Genomic DNA, 17,198 nt, shown 5'->3' with positions numbered 1-17,198 from the left:
GTAAGTGTATATTATTTGGTCTTTGTGAAAGTTATAGAGTCCACAAGCTATGGTGTGAATCATTGAAAATTGATCACACTTGATCACACCTGATGTACTGAAGGCCTATCTCAATTCTTGAGACACTAAAAAGTCAGGAAAGTACAAATACCCCCCAAATGACCCCTTTTTGGAAAGTAGACATTCCAAGGTATTTAATAAGGGGCATGGTGAGTTTTTTGAAGTTGTAATTTTTTCCCACAATGCTTTGCAAAAAGAATATTTTTTTTTTTTTTTTTTACAAATTGCCGTATTAACAGGTTATTTCTCTCACACAGCACATGTATACTTGCAACTATACCCCAAAACACATTCTACTACTCCTCCTGAGTATGGCGATACCACATGTGTGAGACTTTTTCACAGCCTGGCCACATACAGAGGCCTAACATCCAAGTAGCAGCGTCCGGCATTCTAGGAGCACAAATTACACATATAATTTCCTGACAACCTATCGCACTTTTGAAGGCCCTGGAGCACCAGGACAATGGAAACCCCCATAAAATGACCCCATTTTGGAAAGCAAACAGCCCAACGTATAATTTTTGAGGCATAATGAGTCTTTTGAATATGTCATTTTTTTCCACAAGTTTTTGGAAAATGTGGAAAGAAAATGAAAACACATTTTTTTTACACAAAGCTGTCCATTTATGCAATATTTCTAACACATAGCATGTACATAGCAAAAATTGCACCCCAAAATACATTCTGCTATTCCTCCTGAGTATGGCGATACCACATGTGTAACACTTTTTCACAGCCTGGCCACATACATAGGCCTAACATCCAAGTAGCGCTTTACACAAAGTTGTCCATTTATCCACTTTAAGACTGGGCCTATTTTTGACACTTGGTGTTTACAAGCTAAAATCCTTTTTTTTTTGCTAGAAAACTACTTGGAACCCCCAAACATTATATATTTTTTTTTAGCAGAGACCCTAGAGAATAAAATGTAGATCGTTGCAATATTTTTTATCACACCATATTTGCGCAGCAGTCTTCCAAATGCGATTTTTTTGAAAAAAATTCACTTTTTTAAACTAAAAAATAAGAAAACAGTAAATTTAGCCCAATTTTTTTCCATAATGTGAAAGATAATGTTACGCCGAGTAATTAGATACCCAACATGTCATGCTTCAAAATTGCGCATGCTCACAGAATGGCGCCAAACATTGGTACTTAAAAATCCCCATAGGCAACATTTTAAAAATTTCTGTAGGTTACTAGCTTAGAGTTACAGAGGAGGTCTAGGGCTCAAATTATTGCTCTCGCTCTAACCATCACGGCGATACCTCACATGTATGGTTTGAACACCGTTTACATATGTGGGCGGGACTTGCGTATGCGTTTGCTTCTGCGCGCGAGCTAACGGGGACAGGGCGCTTTAATTTTTTTTTTTTTTTTCTATTTATTTTATTTATTATTTTTTTATTTTTACGCAGTTTAAAAAAAAAATGTTTTGATCATTTTTATTCCTATTACAAGGAATGTAAACATCCCTTGTAATAGAAATAGGCATGACAGGTCCTCTTTATTGTGAGATCTGGGGTCAAAAAGACCTCACACCTCACAACTACACTAAAAAAGAAAAAAAAAAAATTGTTGAAAGAGGAAAAAAAAAAGAAAAAAAAAAAGCGGCCCTTTAAACCGGTTGCTAGGCAACGTCTTTTGACGTAGCTCCGGTCCTCCAAGACCATAGAGTCGAGTGAGGGCCATCTTGCCCTCACTCGACTTCCTGTCTCTGAGGATCCGGGACCGGATAGTTTTCCCCGCTGCTGGCGGGTCCGGTAAGCTGGGAAAACGTCTGGGACGCGGCAGAAGGGGGGGGCACCTCTTCCCCTGCACCGTAAGGGTAATTCCGCGGCGAATCCGCCACTGGGACCACCCTTATCTGAAAGCCGACCGCCCGCCGTTTCAAAAAATACCGGGGTTATGGGGGCTATCTGCTGCCATAACCCCAGTATTTAGCTTTTAATGGCCGACGCATATAGTCGGTAGGCGGTTAGTAAGTGATTGCATGTATATGGCAAACAGGTGACGATGACTGATGGGGTGACAGGTGACGATGACTGATGGGGTGACAGGTGACAATGACTGATGGGGTGACAGGTGACAATGACTGATGGGGTGACAGGTGACGATGATTGATGAGGTGACAGGTGATGATGATTGATGAGGTGACAGGTGACGATGATTGATGAGGTGACAAGTGACGATGATTGATGGGGTGACAGATGACAATCACTGACGGGGTGACATGTGACGATGATTGATGGGGTGACAAGTGACGATCACTGATGGGGTGTCAAGTGACGATGATTGATAGGGTGACAGATGACGATGACTGATGGGGTGACAGGTGACGATGACTGATGGGGTGACAGGTGACGGTGATTGATGGGGTGACAGGTGACGGGCGATGGTCACTGATGGGTGACAGGTGACGGGCGATGGTGCACAGCGGTACTGATGGCTGTCTCTGGTGACCGGTGAACTTTAGGCTACGTTCACATGTGAGCGTAGCGATCACGGGCAGAATCACTGCGATTCCGCCCGCGATCCAGAAATCATTGCAAATCGCGGGGCGCCTGTGCGTTGCCCGTGATTTGCAATAGCACCCCAAACGCTGTGCGATGTTGCTGCGATTTCCGCCTGCCGAATCGCGGGAACATCGTGCAAACAACCCATGACGCCCCAAAGAAACTCTTGTACCTTTTTTGGGCATCATGCGTTGTTTGCGCGATGTTAACGTAAGTTAGCATCAAAAATTTAGTTTCTGTAGGGAAAGTGTTAAGTGTAAGGGGACCGTAGTGTAGTGTAGGGTTAACTGACAGTGACTGCTATGGAAGGGTGACAAAACCCTTCCATAGCTGGGTGACCGCTATAGAGAAATGATCATTTCTCTGAGTTGCTTCGGGACAGGAATATGGCTTCTCACCAGCAAGCATTTTTCATGCTGCAGGGGTTGCCACTGCCAGTGCTTTTTTGAGGACATGTTTGATGTCAGACATGATATCTGAACATGTGTATAGGGGGTATATATACACATATATGTCTGTATATATACCCCTAGACATATATAGGTGTGATAGTAGCAGAAATATATGCTTGCGCTAATGAAATCATTTACAGTAATATATTTCTGCTACTATCACACCTATATATGGCTAGGTGTCTATATACATATAATTATGTGTGTATATATACCACTATACACAAGCTCAGATGTTTTGCCTGCCTCAAAAGAACCCAAAAAAATGCCAAAAAAAACGCTAGCGTCAAAAAAAAAATGCCCAGGTGTGTTTTTGCTGGCATTTTTTGGGGGGTTTTGGAGGCAGGCAAAACATCTGAACTTGTGTATAGTGGTGTATATACACACATACATATATTTATATACACACCTAGACATATATAGGTGTGATAGTAGCAGAAATATATGCTTGCGCTAATGAAATCATTTACAGTAATATATTTCTGCTACTATCACACCTATATATGGCTAGGTGTCTATATACATATAATTATGTGTGTATATTTACCACTATACACAAGTTCAGATGTTTTGCCTGCCTCAAAAGAACCCCAAAAAATGCCAAAAAAAACGCTAGCGTCAAAAAAAAAAATGCCCAGGTGTGTTTTTGCTGCCATTTTTCGGGGTTTTTTGGAGGCAGGCACAACATCAGAACTTGTGCACAGTACCACTATACACTATACACAAGTTCAGATGTTTTTCCTGACTGCAAAGAACCCAAAAAAATGCCTGCTATTAAACCGGCAAGGTGTGAAAACTCCTGTGCTGAAAGTGTTCTAATACAAACAATCTTTTTTTTATGGTTCTGGACATGCTACAGAGCTGAAACTTCACATGTACACTTTTTAGACCCCCCAGATACGAAATACAAAGTAAAAATTTTTCAATAATTGGCTTTTTTATCAAAAATGACAATTTTTAAGAACTTTTTTTGTGTGATTTTGTGTCTGGGGGGTCTAAAAGGTGTACCTGTGAAGTTTCAGCTCTGTAGCATGTCCAGAACCAGAAAAAAAAGATCATATAAAGGAGGGTCCCACATCCCTGTTCTACTGAAAAATTATCTTTTTTTTTTCATGGTTCTGGACATGCTACAGAGCTGAAACTTCACATGTACACTTTTTAGACCCCCCAGATACTAAATCCAAAGTCAAAATCAAAAAATCTCTCTCTCTTTTTTTTTAATTGGCTTTTTTATCAAAAATTACAATTTTTAAGAACTTTTTTTTGTGTGATTAATACTTAATGGGGCATGACCCAGAACCCTAGGGACTTTTTAGGGGCATTTATTGGGTTTTAGGGCTTAAAAATGGTGTTTTTTGATTACCGAAGTTTGGGTCCCATTGATTTCAATGGGGTTCTGAAATCCAGGCAGAACTTTTGGGAAGTTCGGATGTTCTGGCCGAACCAAACTTTTTAAAAGTTCGATCATCCCTAGTTACAATGCTCTGGCTTTTCTAATTAAAAATTTTACTATTTGCATTTATGTGTGTGATATATTTTTTTTAGTAACGAGGTATAGGTAGTTATTATTGGTTTTATTTGGGAAGAACTCTTCAGTGGAAGTTGTTAATGTGCTCTGCACAAATGTATCTATGATAATACATTAATATTCAAACAAATGGTTTTAACAACATTACACATTATGACACATTCTCACAGGTGACACAGGTCCCCGCTCCCCCCCCCCCAGTTGGAATCACCACCTAGGTATACATTTGACCCTTTGATTTCCACTGGTGTCAAACCCTACCTTGCCAGTGTCAGCACAGTCACAGTGCATATTGTTAACACTGATTACTGTAGTTATGTCACTGGTCATTAATAAGGTGCCTTGAATGTTGACACACTATAATATGCAACACAGATGGGCGCCATTACTTGGCAATGATAGGCAGCACTGATGAGGAACCACTGACAGGCATTGTGGCTAATCACAGATATCCCTGTTGTTTCTAGTGACCATTTCCAATGGATATGCACTGACAATCAATGTGCTGATTATCAGTGAAGACCCCCCCCTCTCAGTAGAACAGCAATCTGCTCTCCTAAACAGGTGTTTTGAGAGAGTGAACTGACCAAATCAATGGCACTTCAAAATAAAGATGTAGATATTGATAAATTAACACACAGGAGTTTATTTTTTAGAAAACATTAAATCAAAAATCATTCAATAAAAAACAGATGAAACAAATAACAAAATGAACCAATCTTCTAAATCATATATACCAATTTATAATTGGGTATACTGATATTCCTGGGGCCAAGATGGCTGTTGATGGTCAGGCTGCATGTATGGCCATTGACCACCATGTTGCATAGATCCATAACCAGTGTGTGGATTTGGGGGTGGATTGGGGTGTGGATTGACCAATTGCAATGGCCGTGATGGTGCTGTAGACTCGGTCATGTGGGTATTTTTATTAAATTCCCCTTGAATGCCTAATAGCCTAATGGCTAATAGCTTCCCGCATTGGTGTGTCCTTTTTTTTGAATGAATGGTGTCACAACTTACAGCAAATTCTGGAAACAATCATTCATCCTGAGAAAGTTCCTATAATCATCAGGATTATTCTCTTTCAACTCTTTGAGAAGAGTCATGTGAGAATACTTTTCTCTGTCACGTAGCCATTGTTTGGACCATGTCCTCCTTTTTTGTTTCTTCTTTTGAAACAACTTCTGTATAGCAACTATACCCACGATGGCAATTGGAAGTGCCTGGTCCTCCATTATTTGTATAATGTTATACACTAGCACTCGAACGACCGAATGAGCACGCCGAATCTTGGCTTGTAGAGCTCTACACGAAGGCGTATACCATACGATCGGAAATAGTCAAATGACGTTGCACGACGCAGGGGTCAGACGTATATACATCACTTCCGATACGTAGCTATGAAAAATATACCTGGTCAGTGAATCGTACGAAGAAAGTCGGATGGTTTGTACACAGAGTTGCTTTCGATTTTAGTATCATGCAACAACTACGAAACTTTAGTTGTACGATTATCGTACGATAATCGGAACGTGTGTACGGGGCATTACTCCAGATTTCCTGTGACCTTAATTAGTTTTTTGGACTGAGCTGGTCCAAATGAACTATTTGCTTCACTAGCAGATGCGCCTTTATAAACTATATTTAGCATCAGCTACATACAGCATATGGATCCAATTTCTGGATCGAACTTACCGACCTACTCCCGGTACAAAATTGAGAAAATTCTTAAATACAGGATCTTTAGGAACAAATTACAATATTTGGTTCAAATTCAGAATCAGATTTGGTATCCTTTACTAATCCCAACAGAGAAATTATTATGGAAAGGATATGGGCTAGAGGAAAAGTTTTGGAGCATTCAGGGGCTGTCCAGGAAGGAGGGGAGTACTATCAGGATCTGGATCTGAGCCAAGGACCTCTATTGCATCTGGCACATTCAATTCTGGACAGCTCTCTGCCTGATCCCTTGGACAACCTTACTTTAAATCTTGTTTCTGTTGAACTTTCAACGACTTGCTCCTCCCGTGAACCTCCTATTTAAGCCATGTCTTTCCCCCTCCCGTTTCTTCACTACCACTCGTTAGTGACCTTTGCTTTTCTTTGTGTTTTTAACTATGCTTCTGTCCAGCAGTCAGCTCGATTTGAATTTTGTTCTGGGAGTTGGATTGGAAGTCCACATCTTGCTGTCTGAACACAGCGCTGTATACTGTATGTAGCTGATGCTACACAGAGTTTATACAGCACTTCCACCTTGGTCCAGCTTTAACTTTCCTTTTCCCTAATGTGGTTGAACAAACTCATCAGGGGATAATAACGGCCTTTCATAAACTAGATCTAGTGTGTTTATTAGTATGCCTTATGTGTTTGAAAACTTGCTGTCCACTGATCGTCTCAGATATGTGAAAAAACTGAGAAAAGAGGAAGTTAACATAGCATAAAAACCATAAAGATTTCTTACGGCATAATCAAAATGATAGTTTCCCACAGTTAAAAGTGCTTACCCAGAATGGAGGAAACTCTCTGCACTTTTTTAGCACCTTAAAAGATTACATTTATTTTTTTATATTTTATATACAATATCTATTTTTGGTTTATTTATTTTGCTGCCACATAAGGGTAATTGCTGTACTTATTTTTTATGTTAGAATAATGTGATTTGCATTAGAGTTACAGTGGCATTAAAGATTTTGATTATAGTAATGGTTAGAGTGCAGTACTTTGGTAAAAGTTTTTCTGATATGTTAAAGGGGTAGAAGATGATCACTTCTCTAAAAAAAAAAAGCATAGCAATGTTTCCATGGAATACCTTTGTCCCCTTATTTACCTTGTACATTATTTGTTATTTAAGCTAAAAACACCATCACTTAATTCACTAAATTACACTGCCTTGAAAAGGTATTCATACCCCTGGACATTTTCCACATTTTGTCATGTTACAACCAAAAACGTAAATGTATTTTATTGGGATTTTATGGAAAACGTGGCATGCATTTGTATTCAGCCCCCTTTACTCTGATACCCCTGACTAAAATCTAGTGGAACCAATTGCCTTCAGAAGTCACCTAATTAGTAAATAGAGTGCATCTGTGTGTAATATGAATACACCTGTTCTGTGAAGCCTTCAGAGGTTTTTTAGATAACCTTAGTGAACAACCAGCATCAATAAGGCCAAGCAATACACCAGACAGGTCACGGATAAAGTTGTGGAGAAGTTTAAAGCAGGGTTAGGGTATAAAAATATATACCAAGCTTTGAACATCTCAAGGAGCACTGTTCAATCCATCATTCAAAAATGGAAAGCGTATGGCAAAACTGCAAACCCACCAAGACAAGGCTGTCCACCTAACCTGACAGACTGGGCAAGGAGAGCATTAGTCAGAGAAGCAACCAAGAGGCGCATGGCAACGCTGAAGGAGCTGCAGAGATCCACAGCTCAGGTAGGAGAATCTGTCCACAGGACAGCTATTATATATGCACTCCACAAATCTGGCCTTTATGGAAGAGTGGCAAGAGGAAAGCCATGGGGGCCTGAATACAAATGCATGCCACATTTTTCAGATATTTATTTGTAAAAAAATGTTGTAAACCATTTATCCTTTTTCTCTCCACTTCCCAATTATGTGCCACTTTGTGTTGGTCTATCACATAAAATCCCAATAAAATACATTTGTCTTTGGTTGTAACATGACAAAATGTGGAAAATTTCAAGCTGTGTGAATACTTTTTCAAGCTACTGTAAGTCAACATTTAATTTAAGTTAAAACTCCCCTCATTTAGCAAATTAACCCCTTTGTGTTGCATGGTCTTTACCTACATGACCATAGTGTTTCCAGCTAGATTTGCTATGAACATATGTAAATTTCTATTGTACTCTTGTTTACCTCCTTTTACATTTGTCTGCTCTGAAATGAACTTTTCCAGCTTTGCCCGCAGAGTGATTTCAACACCATATCTTCCATTTGTACCATCGTCCACAAGAATGAAATGGGAATGGTTATTATCCAAACAGGATAGACTTCCTTGGTTTTCTTCATCTATCTGGTATTCAGCTGGATATGCCCCCTGTGTATGAAAAAAAAGCGCAATTCATTAAAAAAAATGTTTTAAATAAGTTAACTAGACTTGTAGTCTGTATGAGAATGCTTAAATATATCAAGCCACAAGAGCCACATCTTTCTAAGTAATATAAAGTGTACATCTGAGGTTAAAAGATCAGAGCTGTCATTACATGTAGGCATCATGTTTGTCACCCTGATCCTGGCTTCACTTCCTAGTCAGTTACTGATCTGGATCAAGCATTCAGCCAATGGAGTCTGAATAATCTGAACTCTTATCCTGCATGGTCAGTGACTCACTAGGTAGTCAGATCAAGAAGAAAGTCAAAAAGCCTACACCTTTAGGCCTCATGCACACGGGGCGTTAGAAAAAACGAGCTGCAGAGCCACTACCAATGCCAGGAAAAAGCAGCTGTAAAAACGTGCTTTTAGTAGCTTTTTCTATTGGCGTTAATGCGCGTTTAGCCGCATTAGCTTTTAGCAGCATTTTTCTGCCTCTATTTAAAATCAATGGTTGCCTATGAGCCCTCTTTGATATGGCTGAAAGCCCATTGATTTGAATGGAAAGGTGAGGGGACGAGCAAGCGGCCCCACCCCCTCCTGGACCATACCAGGCCACACGTACTCAACATGGGGAGGTGGGTGCTTTGGGGCAAGGGGGTTCTGCACCCCCCACCCCAAAGCACCTTGTCCCCATGTTGATGGGGACAAGGGCCTCTTCCCGACAACCCTGGGCGGTGGTTGTGTGGGTCTGCGGGCAGGGGACTTTTCGGAATCTGGACACCCCCTGTAACAAGGGGGCCCCCAGATCTCGCCCCACCCATGTGAATGAGTATGGGGTACATTGTACCACTACCCATTCATCCCAAAAAAGACAGTGTAGGGTAAATAATGACAAGAGACGGTTTTGAGAAGTCCTTTATTAAAAACCTTCCTCTGGGGGGCGTGGCGACCGCCAAGCAAGATGGCCGCCTGAGGGAGGAGCTCCAGCCTGTGTCCGGTTCTACATATCTCTACGGCCCTCCACAGCGCTCCATTCTCCCCGGATCACCTGGATCGACTTGGGGGAACCCCTGGGGCACGTCACCAAGATGACCAAAAAGAAGACTACTGCTCCCCCAGTCCGCAAATTGTTGGAGTTCTTCGGCCGCTGCCGCAGGTCTCCGCCAAAATGGCGGCGGAGACACATCTCCACATATGCTGCCGCGCCCTCTAGCGTCCGAGTCACGGACAGATGACGTCACAGGGCTGGTTCGCGCAGCTCAGACATTGGAACAGACTACAATGCGGCTGGCGCGCTCTGCCGATTCCTCTCCCTCCACCCCATCGACACAGGGCCCTGCAAAGTCGCGTCCCAGGAGAGAGGATGGGCCGCAATTGGCTAGGATGTCATCTATGGAGGTGAGCAGCGATATTCAGCACCATGTTCCACTTGGGCCTACTCTCCTCCACTGAACCCATCTGCCAACATAGCTACAACAGGGCAACCAGTATCTGACACGACCTAAAAGGATATGCTATCGATGTTACATTCTTCTATGCAAGCTAATATTATGGCCTCTATATCATACTGTCAAAAAGAGCTGCATGGAAGAAAAAGTGAAGTGATTGGCGCTGCCTGGTGGAGTGCTTAGGGGATAGGGTCTTACTATACTGATGGTAAGATGTTATATGGGGATCTATACAAAAACCCCTGGTAAGATCTATGCGTAATTTGTTTAGATAATATGGTGTAGCAAATATCAAACTTATATAAATCAGGGCAGGTTTGTGTATAAAAAAGCATCAGATAAAAACTTATTTAAAATATATCAGCAGAAATATACCATAAGTGCAATCGTGCAAAAAGGTGCAGAGGTGAGTGGCAAATGTGAAGTAATAAAAGCAATATTACAATGATGGAGTTCAATAAATAATAACCAGTAATAAATTAACATCCATAAAAATGACAATCTGTAAATATAATCATGAGTGTACAAATAAATATAAGTGCGAAAATAAATATATATATATGACTACCAATAAATAAGTGAGTGCAAAAGTGCAAAAGTGCAAATTACTCTTAAAAAATGAAAAAAATGAAAAAATATATATATAAATAGCAGTATCAAAAAGGTTATAGTGAAAAAACTATCAGCGAAAGACTTAAGGCCCGTACACACGTACCGATCGTCGGCATACAAACGTCGGCGGATGAAAGATCTGCCGATTGTACGCGTGTTAGTATGGTGCCTCCGACAGATGTCTGCGCACAATCCGCGGACAAAAGTCTTTCGTGCAAACATGAAAATTTTTGTCTGCGGACACCAGAACGGACGATTGTTCGCCTGTCAGTACAGAATTCGGCCGACAGACCGCAGATTTGCAAGACTGGGCATGCTCAGAAAATTAAAAACACAGGGAAAGTTAACCATTACCAGGGGCGGGCTGGGCCAGGGGGCAAGGTGGCAATTTCCCCCTGGGCCGATCTGATCCCCCCCAGAAAAGGCCGCTCAGTTTCTTCCTTAAAGTTTAGGATCAGTATGCATTTATTGTGACTGGTATGGCCGCCCGGAGACCTGGTTGCTAGATCACCAGCCGCTTGGCGTCTAGCAACCAGTGACGTCACGAACGGTCTCCAGAGGAGGAAGGCGAGGCAGAGTGGAGAGGACCTATCATGCAAAGCGGATCATCCTCCGCGCCGATTACTGGCTCCACCTGCCTCTGGCTCCTCCCTCCATCTTCCACTGTCGGGACGGGTAGCTGCAGAAGAGAAGAAGAAGAGGTATGTGCTTACAATGGGAGCTTTAGCTTACTTGCCATTGCCACTGTGGGAACAGCAGCATTCGTTGCTTTTAACTACATACACTGGCCGGTGATGTATGTAGTTAGAAGCTCCATTCCTGGTTTCTGTCTCTCCCCCAGTCCCCCTTCCCCCGAAGTGTCCTCCTGCACTCTGATCTCTGTCCCCCCTTCTGATCATCAGTGCCGTGCAATAAGAGGATCGGGAGGCGGAGCACACTGCAGGAAGGGAGAGAGGTCAGCTGGGTTTATTCTAGAAGTCTGGAGGTAAGCTGCAACGTTTCTGCTAGGAGGATTTGTTTTGCAGTGAAGGGTCCTAAGTAAGAAGTACTGTAGAAGAGAGTGTGTGTGTGTGTGTGTGTGTGTATGTGTGAGTATGTGTCTATGTATGTATGTGTGTATATGTGTATGTGTGTATGTATGTGTGTGTGTGTGTGAGTATGTGTGTATGTATGTGTCTAAGATAGCAGCCCCCCCCCCAGAGTTGACAGACATTTCCCAAACTGACACACAGCCCTATCTATACCAACAAACTCCAATTACTATGTCCAGTAAGGGCTCTTTCACACGAGCGATCCGATCAGATCCGCCTGTCAGTTTTTTAGGCGGATCTGATCGGATCCTCCATGCAGCTCTATGGGGCAGCGGATGTCAGCGGAGACACCTCCGCTGACATCCGCTGCCATCCGTGTCCGATCCTGTCCGTGAAATCTGGATGGATGGAAACCCTATTTTTCCATCCGTTCAGGGATCGGATCGGATGAGAGTGGACAGGCGGTCCGCTCTCATCTTATCCCCCATAGAGAGCAGCGGGAGCTGTGACACCTCTCTCCGCACTGCAAGCGGAGATGGAGCTGTCATCCGCCGGCTCAGCGGGGATCATCGGATCGATCCCCACTGAGCAGCACAGATCCACCTAAGGAGGCGGACCGTGTGAAAGAGCCCTTAATGTGAATTTAATTTATGACCATCCTTTTTAACCCTGTATCAACCAAACTCTGTACAATCAATAACTCACCACCTAACTAAACACTCTATAGGTCCTTCCACACGGGCATTTTGTCCAGCGGACTCTGTTTTGCTCAGCAGGGATTGATCCGTTGATCCCTGCCAAGCAAGCGAATGACAGGTCAGTCTCTGCTCACTGTGCAGAGACGGACCTGTCAGATCCCTGCTATCCTCTATGGGAGATTGGATGATAATGGACTGCCTGTCCATCTTCATCATATCCAATCCTCCAGACGGATGGAAAATAGGATTTCATGGACAGGATCAGATAGCAGAGGGTGTCAGCGGACATGTCACCACTGACATCCACTGCTCCATAGGGATATATGGAGTGTCCGATTAGGTCCGCCTGAAAAACTGACAGGTGGACCTGATCGGAAAGCCCTACTGTCATACCCTCCACACTCCTCTCCTGTACATACCGCCCACTGTCATACCCTCCACACTCCTCTCCTGTACATACCGCCCACTGTCATACCCTCCAAACTCCTCTCCTGTACATACCACCCACTGTCATACCCTCCACACTCCTCTCCTGTACATACCGCCCACTGTCATACCCTCCACACTCCTCTCCTGTACATACCGCCCACTGTCATACCCTCCAAACTCCTCTCCTGTACATACCACCCACTGTCATACCCTCCAAACTCCTCTCCTGTACATACCACCCACTGTCATACCCTCCAAACTCCTCTCCTGTACATACCACCCACTGTCATACCCTCCACACTCCTCTCCTGTACATACCACCCACTGTCATACCCTCCACACTCCTCTCCTGTACATACCGCTCACTGTCATACCCTCCACACTCCTCTCCTGTACATACCGCCCACTGTCATACCCTCCAAACTCCTCTCCTGTACATACCACCCACTGTCATACCCTCCACACTCCTCTCCTGTACATACCGCCCACTGTCATACCCTCCAAACTCCTCTCCTGTACATACCACCCACTGTCATACCCTCCAAACTCCTCTCCTGTACATACCGCCCACTGTCATACCCTCCACACTCCTCTCCTGTACATACCGCCCACTGTCATACCCTCCACACTCCTCTCCTGTACATACCACCCACTGTCATCCCCTCCAAACTCCTCTCCTGTACATACCGCTCACTGTCATACCCTCCACACTCCTCTCCTGTACATACTGCCCACTGTCATACACTCCACAATCCTCTCCTGTACATACCACCCACTGTCATCCCTCCACAATTCTCTCCTGTACATACTGCCCATTGTCATACCCTCCACGCTCCTCTCCTGCACACAATACCCACCAGCATACCCTCCTTAGCATGTGTCCTTAGTCCCTTTCTTTGCATCAAATGTGAGACTTCAGGGATCTGTTTAGCCCCCTGTTATCTCACCAAAGCTCCCTGCACCCACCAGCGTTTTGAAAAATAAAGTATAAAATCATAAAATTAAAATGAAAAAATAAAAATGGAAAAAAATAATTGTAAAAATAAAATAAAAAAATCCAAAATGTGGCATAATTTATCTACACCCACTGTGTGCCGCAATGCACTATGCACACTACAGGTCACCATCTCCCTGCTAAGTTTCCCAGGGCAGTACTTTTCCCAGGGGCCCATGATGCTGGTAAGGTGGCACTGACCTCATTTCTTCATTGGGTCACCAGCTTTAAGTCTTCTGCCTGTCTGCACGTTCATGAGCTTCATGCCCTTCCACGTAGGCCTAATGCATTAATGTTGCATCATATTAGCAGCCATCTTTAAACCTGGGGGCTCATGATCTCCTATTGCCCGGGGGCCCCATGAGTTGTCATTCCGCGTCTGCCTGAAGACAAATTCCTTGTTTGGTGAACATGCTGGCCATACATTCCAAAGCTAGAGAATCAATGACCGGCAGCTCTGTGTACAGATCTCAGAGCACCTCCAAGGAAATGTACATCTATGGAGGTTCATTGCACAGATGAGAACACCAGTCTGTCTGCGTTCTGATCTGTACATTGGGCTCACAGATGTACAGTACATTCTGGGAGGTGTTTGGAGTTCCATGCAGGCTGCCGCCTGTCATTGATTTCAGCTGGTGGGCTGCATAGAACATCTGTGCAGTGCACCCCACGAAGGTATATGGATTGGATGTATGGATCAGTGTGGAGGGTATGGTGGAGAGTATGGTACACGGATGTATGGATCAGTGTGGAGGGTATGGTGGAGAGTATGGTACACGGATGTATGGATCAGTGTGGAGGGTATGGTGGAGAGTATGGTGCACGGATGTATGGATCAGTGTGGAGGGTATGAGGGAGAGTATGATGCATGGATGTATGGATTGGTGTCGAGAGTATGGTGTATGGATCGGTGTGGATTGTATGGTGGAGAGTATGGTGCACGGGTGTATGGATCGGTGTGGAGAATATGGTGCACGGATGTATGGATCGTTGTGGAGGGTATGGTGCACGGATGTATTGATCGGTTTGGAGGGTATGATGGAGAGTATGGTGCACGGATGTATTGATCGGTGTGGAGAGTATGGTGGAGAGTATGGTGCACGGATGTATGGATCGGTGTGGAGGGTATGGTGGAGAGTATGGTGCACAGATATATGGATAGGTGTGGAGAGTATGGTGCACAGATATATGGATAGGTGTGGAGAGTATGGTGCACAGATATATTGATAGGTGTGGAGAGTATGGTGCACGGATGTATGGATCGTTGTGGAGGGTATGGTGCACGGATGTATTGATCGGTTTGGAGGGTATGATGGAGAGTATGGTGCACGGATGTATTGATCGGTGTGGAGAGTATGGTGGAGAGTATGGTGCACGGATGTATGGATCGGTGTGGAGGGTATGGTGGAGAGTATGGTGCACAGATATATGGATAGGTGTGGAGAGTATGGTGCACAGATATATGGATAGGTGTGGAGAGTATGGTGCACAGATATATGGATAGGTGTGGAGAGTATGGTGCACGGATGTATGGATCGGTGTGGAGGGTATGGTGGAGAGTTTTTTTGTTAAACCTCCTTTGTTGCTATTAAAATAAAATTATGATACCACATTGTATCAAATTTGTCTTACTATATAACATCAATATCCGTTTTAAAACAAGGTGGGCATGGATGGTGAGTTTATTCGGTGGTTCAATGGGCCACTTGACTGGACTTGCCCCCCAGGCCTAAGGCTGCCAGCCCTCCCCTGACCATTACATGACATCACTTCTGCAGTCAGCTGAAGTCTGCAGACAAAATTCTTGTGCTGTCCTTGTGCTGTCTTTGCACTTTTCAACAGACACCGACATCCCGGGGAGAAAAGAGGAACATTTGTATGCCGACCATCGGTACGTGTGTACGGGGCTTAAGTGAAATTCAAATGTGTATAAAATGTGCTAGAATAAATCAATATATAAATCCGGCTGCATACACAAATTGTGTCCACACCTCACAACAAAAACATAAAAATCAAAAAACGTGCTGCGCCAGAAGTGCACAAAAATAATTAGTGATTACATGAATCAACAAGTGTTATCAACAAAATATGGTGTCCATCATATGTGCTCTGATGAAACATAAATGTTCATATAAAGTGCTCCAAAGTAATGATTAGTATATCCAGGTGATGACAGGACAGCCTCAATCCCTTGTGAATCAAGCAGGAACCACCAGTGTGTGAACTCCCTCCACCAGTAAGATTGGCCTCTCGCCTTGATACCAGACCCAAACGGGCCAGCATGAGCATATCAGGGGATAAACAGACTATCACAGGTAACCTCTCCAGCCTTCACCTCCGGGGGTCGCCAGGACATAAAATAAAGATAAAGCAAAGATCTAGTGCTCTCTGAATGTAAATATGAGCTTTTATTGAGCATAAAGGGGTAACTCACATTTGTTGGGCACTCAGCCGTGCCTGCTATTATGGCATTCAGTGTTGGAGAGTAGCACCCGAGCGATCGGCGTCAGGCACGCAGGCTCCGCCTCCCTATACGCGTTACGCCTGGAGCGTGGGCTCCAGGCGTAACGCGTATAGGGAGGCGGGAGGTGAACAATAATTTTAAGCTTGTGCTTGATTTTAATGCTCAACACAAGCAAGTTGAACGCATCATTAAAAAACACTGGAGTGTCCTCAAACAAGATAAAGTTTTGGGACCCCACCTTCCGGAGAAACCTGGTTTCATATACAGGCGAGCACCTGTGTTGAAAGATAGGTTAGCACCGGGAGTGGTAGATCCCCCTAAGCGTATGAAAAATACTGTTTTCCAGTTTCTATCCGGATTTTTTGCATGTGGGAAATGCGGTGTCTGTCGACAAACGAGGAAAAACATAAAGAAAAGAAAATCGTTTAAATCTAACAGCACAGGCAACGAATACCATATTAAAGATTTAATTACATGTACCACCATTGGGGTGGTCTACATGATGGAGTGTGGCTGTGGACTCCAATATGTGGGTCGCACATCACGACCCCTGAACGTAAGAATAGGAGAACACATCAAAAATATAAAAAAGGGTGAGGTGTCACACAGCGTCTCCAAGCACTTTAGAGAAGTCCATGATAGAAACCCTCATTCTCTAAAGTTTTGGGGAATTGAACATGTCCAGCCACATTGGAGGGGGGGAAACTACATTCGACAATTAAGCAGAAGAGAGTCCTTCTGGGTGTATGAGACGAAAGTACTGGCACCCAGGGGGTTAAATAAGGATTTTGACCTCAACTGCTTCATTAGTGATAGATAGCCCCCCCTCCCTGAAATATCTGTAGATTCACTCAATATTCCTCATTTTAATATATAGACATTTTGTCATAGTTTTTATA

At 43.5% G+C, this 17,198-nt stretch overlaps 1 protein-coding gene across 1 annotated transcript in view; it reads right to left on the bottom strand.

Annotated features, from left to right (window-relative positions):
• The window catches only part of TRPM2 (transient receptor potential cation channel subfamily M member 2), a 349,568-nt gene that overhangs the window by 209,407 nt on the left and 122,963 nt on the right, over nucleotides 1–17,198 (bottom strand). Inside the window, exon 7 of the mRNA XM_082260372.1 lies at nucleotides 8,447–8,627. Coding sequence (XP_082116498.1) covers nucleotides 8,447–8,627 — 181 coding nt within the window. The remainder of the gene's footprint in view (nucleotides 1–8,446; nucleotides 8,628–17,198) is intronic.

The sequence above is a fragment of the Pelophylax lessonae genome, assembly GCF_965119305.1.
Source record: "Pelophylax lessonae genome assembly, chromosome: 6".
Classification (NCBI taxonomy): Eukaryota; Metazoa; Chordata; class Amphibia; order Anura; family Ranidae; genus Pelophylax; species Pelophylax lessonae.
Note: the sequence above shows the minus strand (reverse complement) of the source record. Positions and strands in the feature narration are given on the sequence as shown.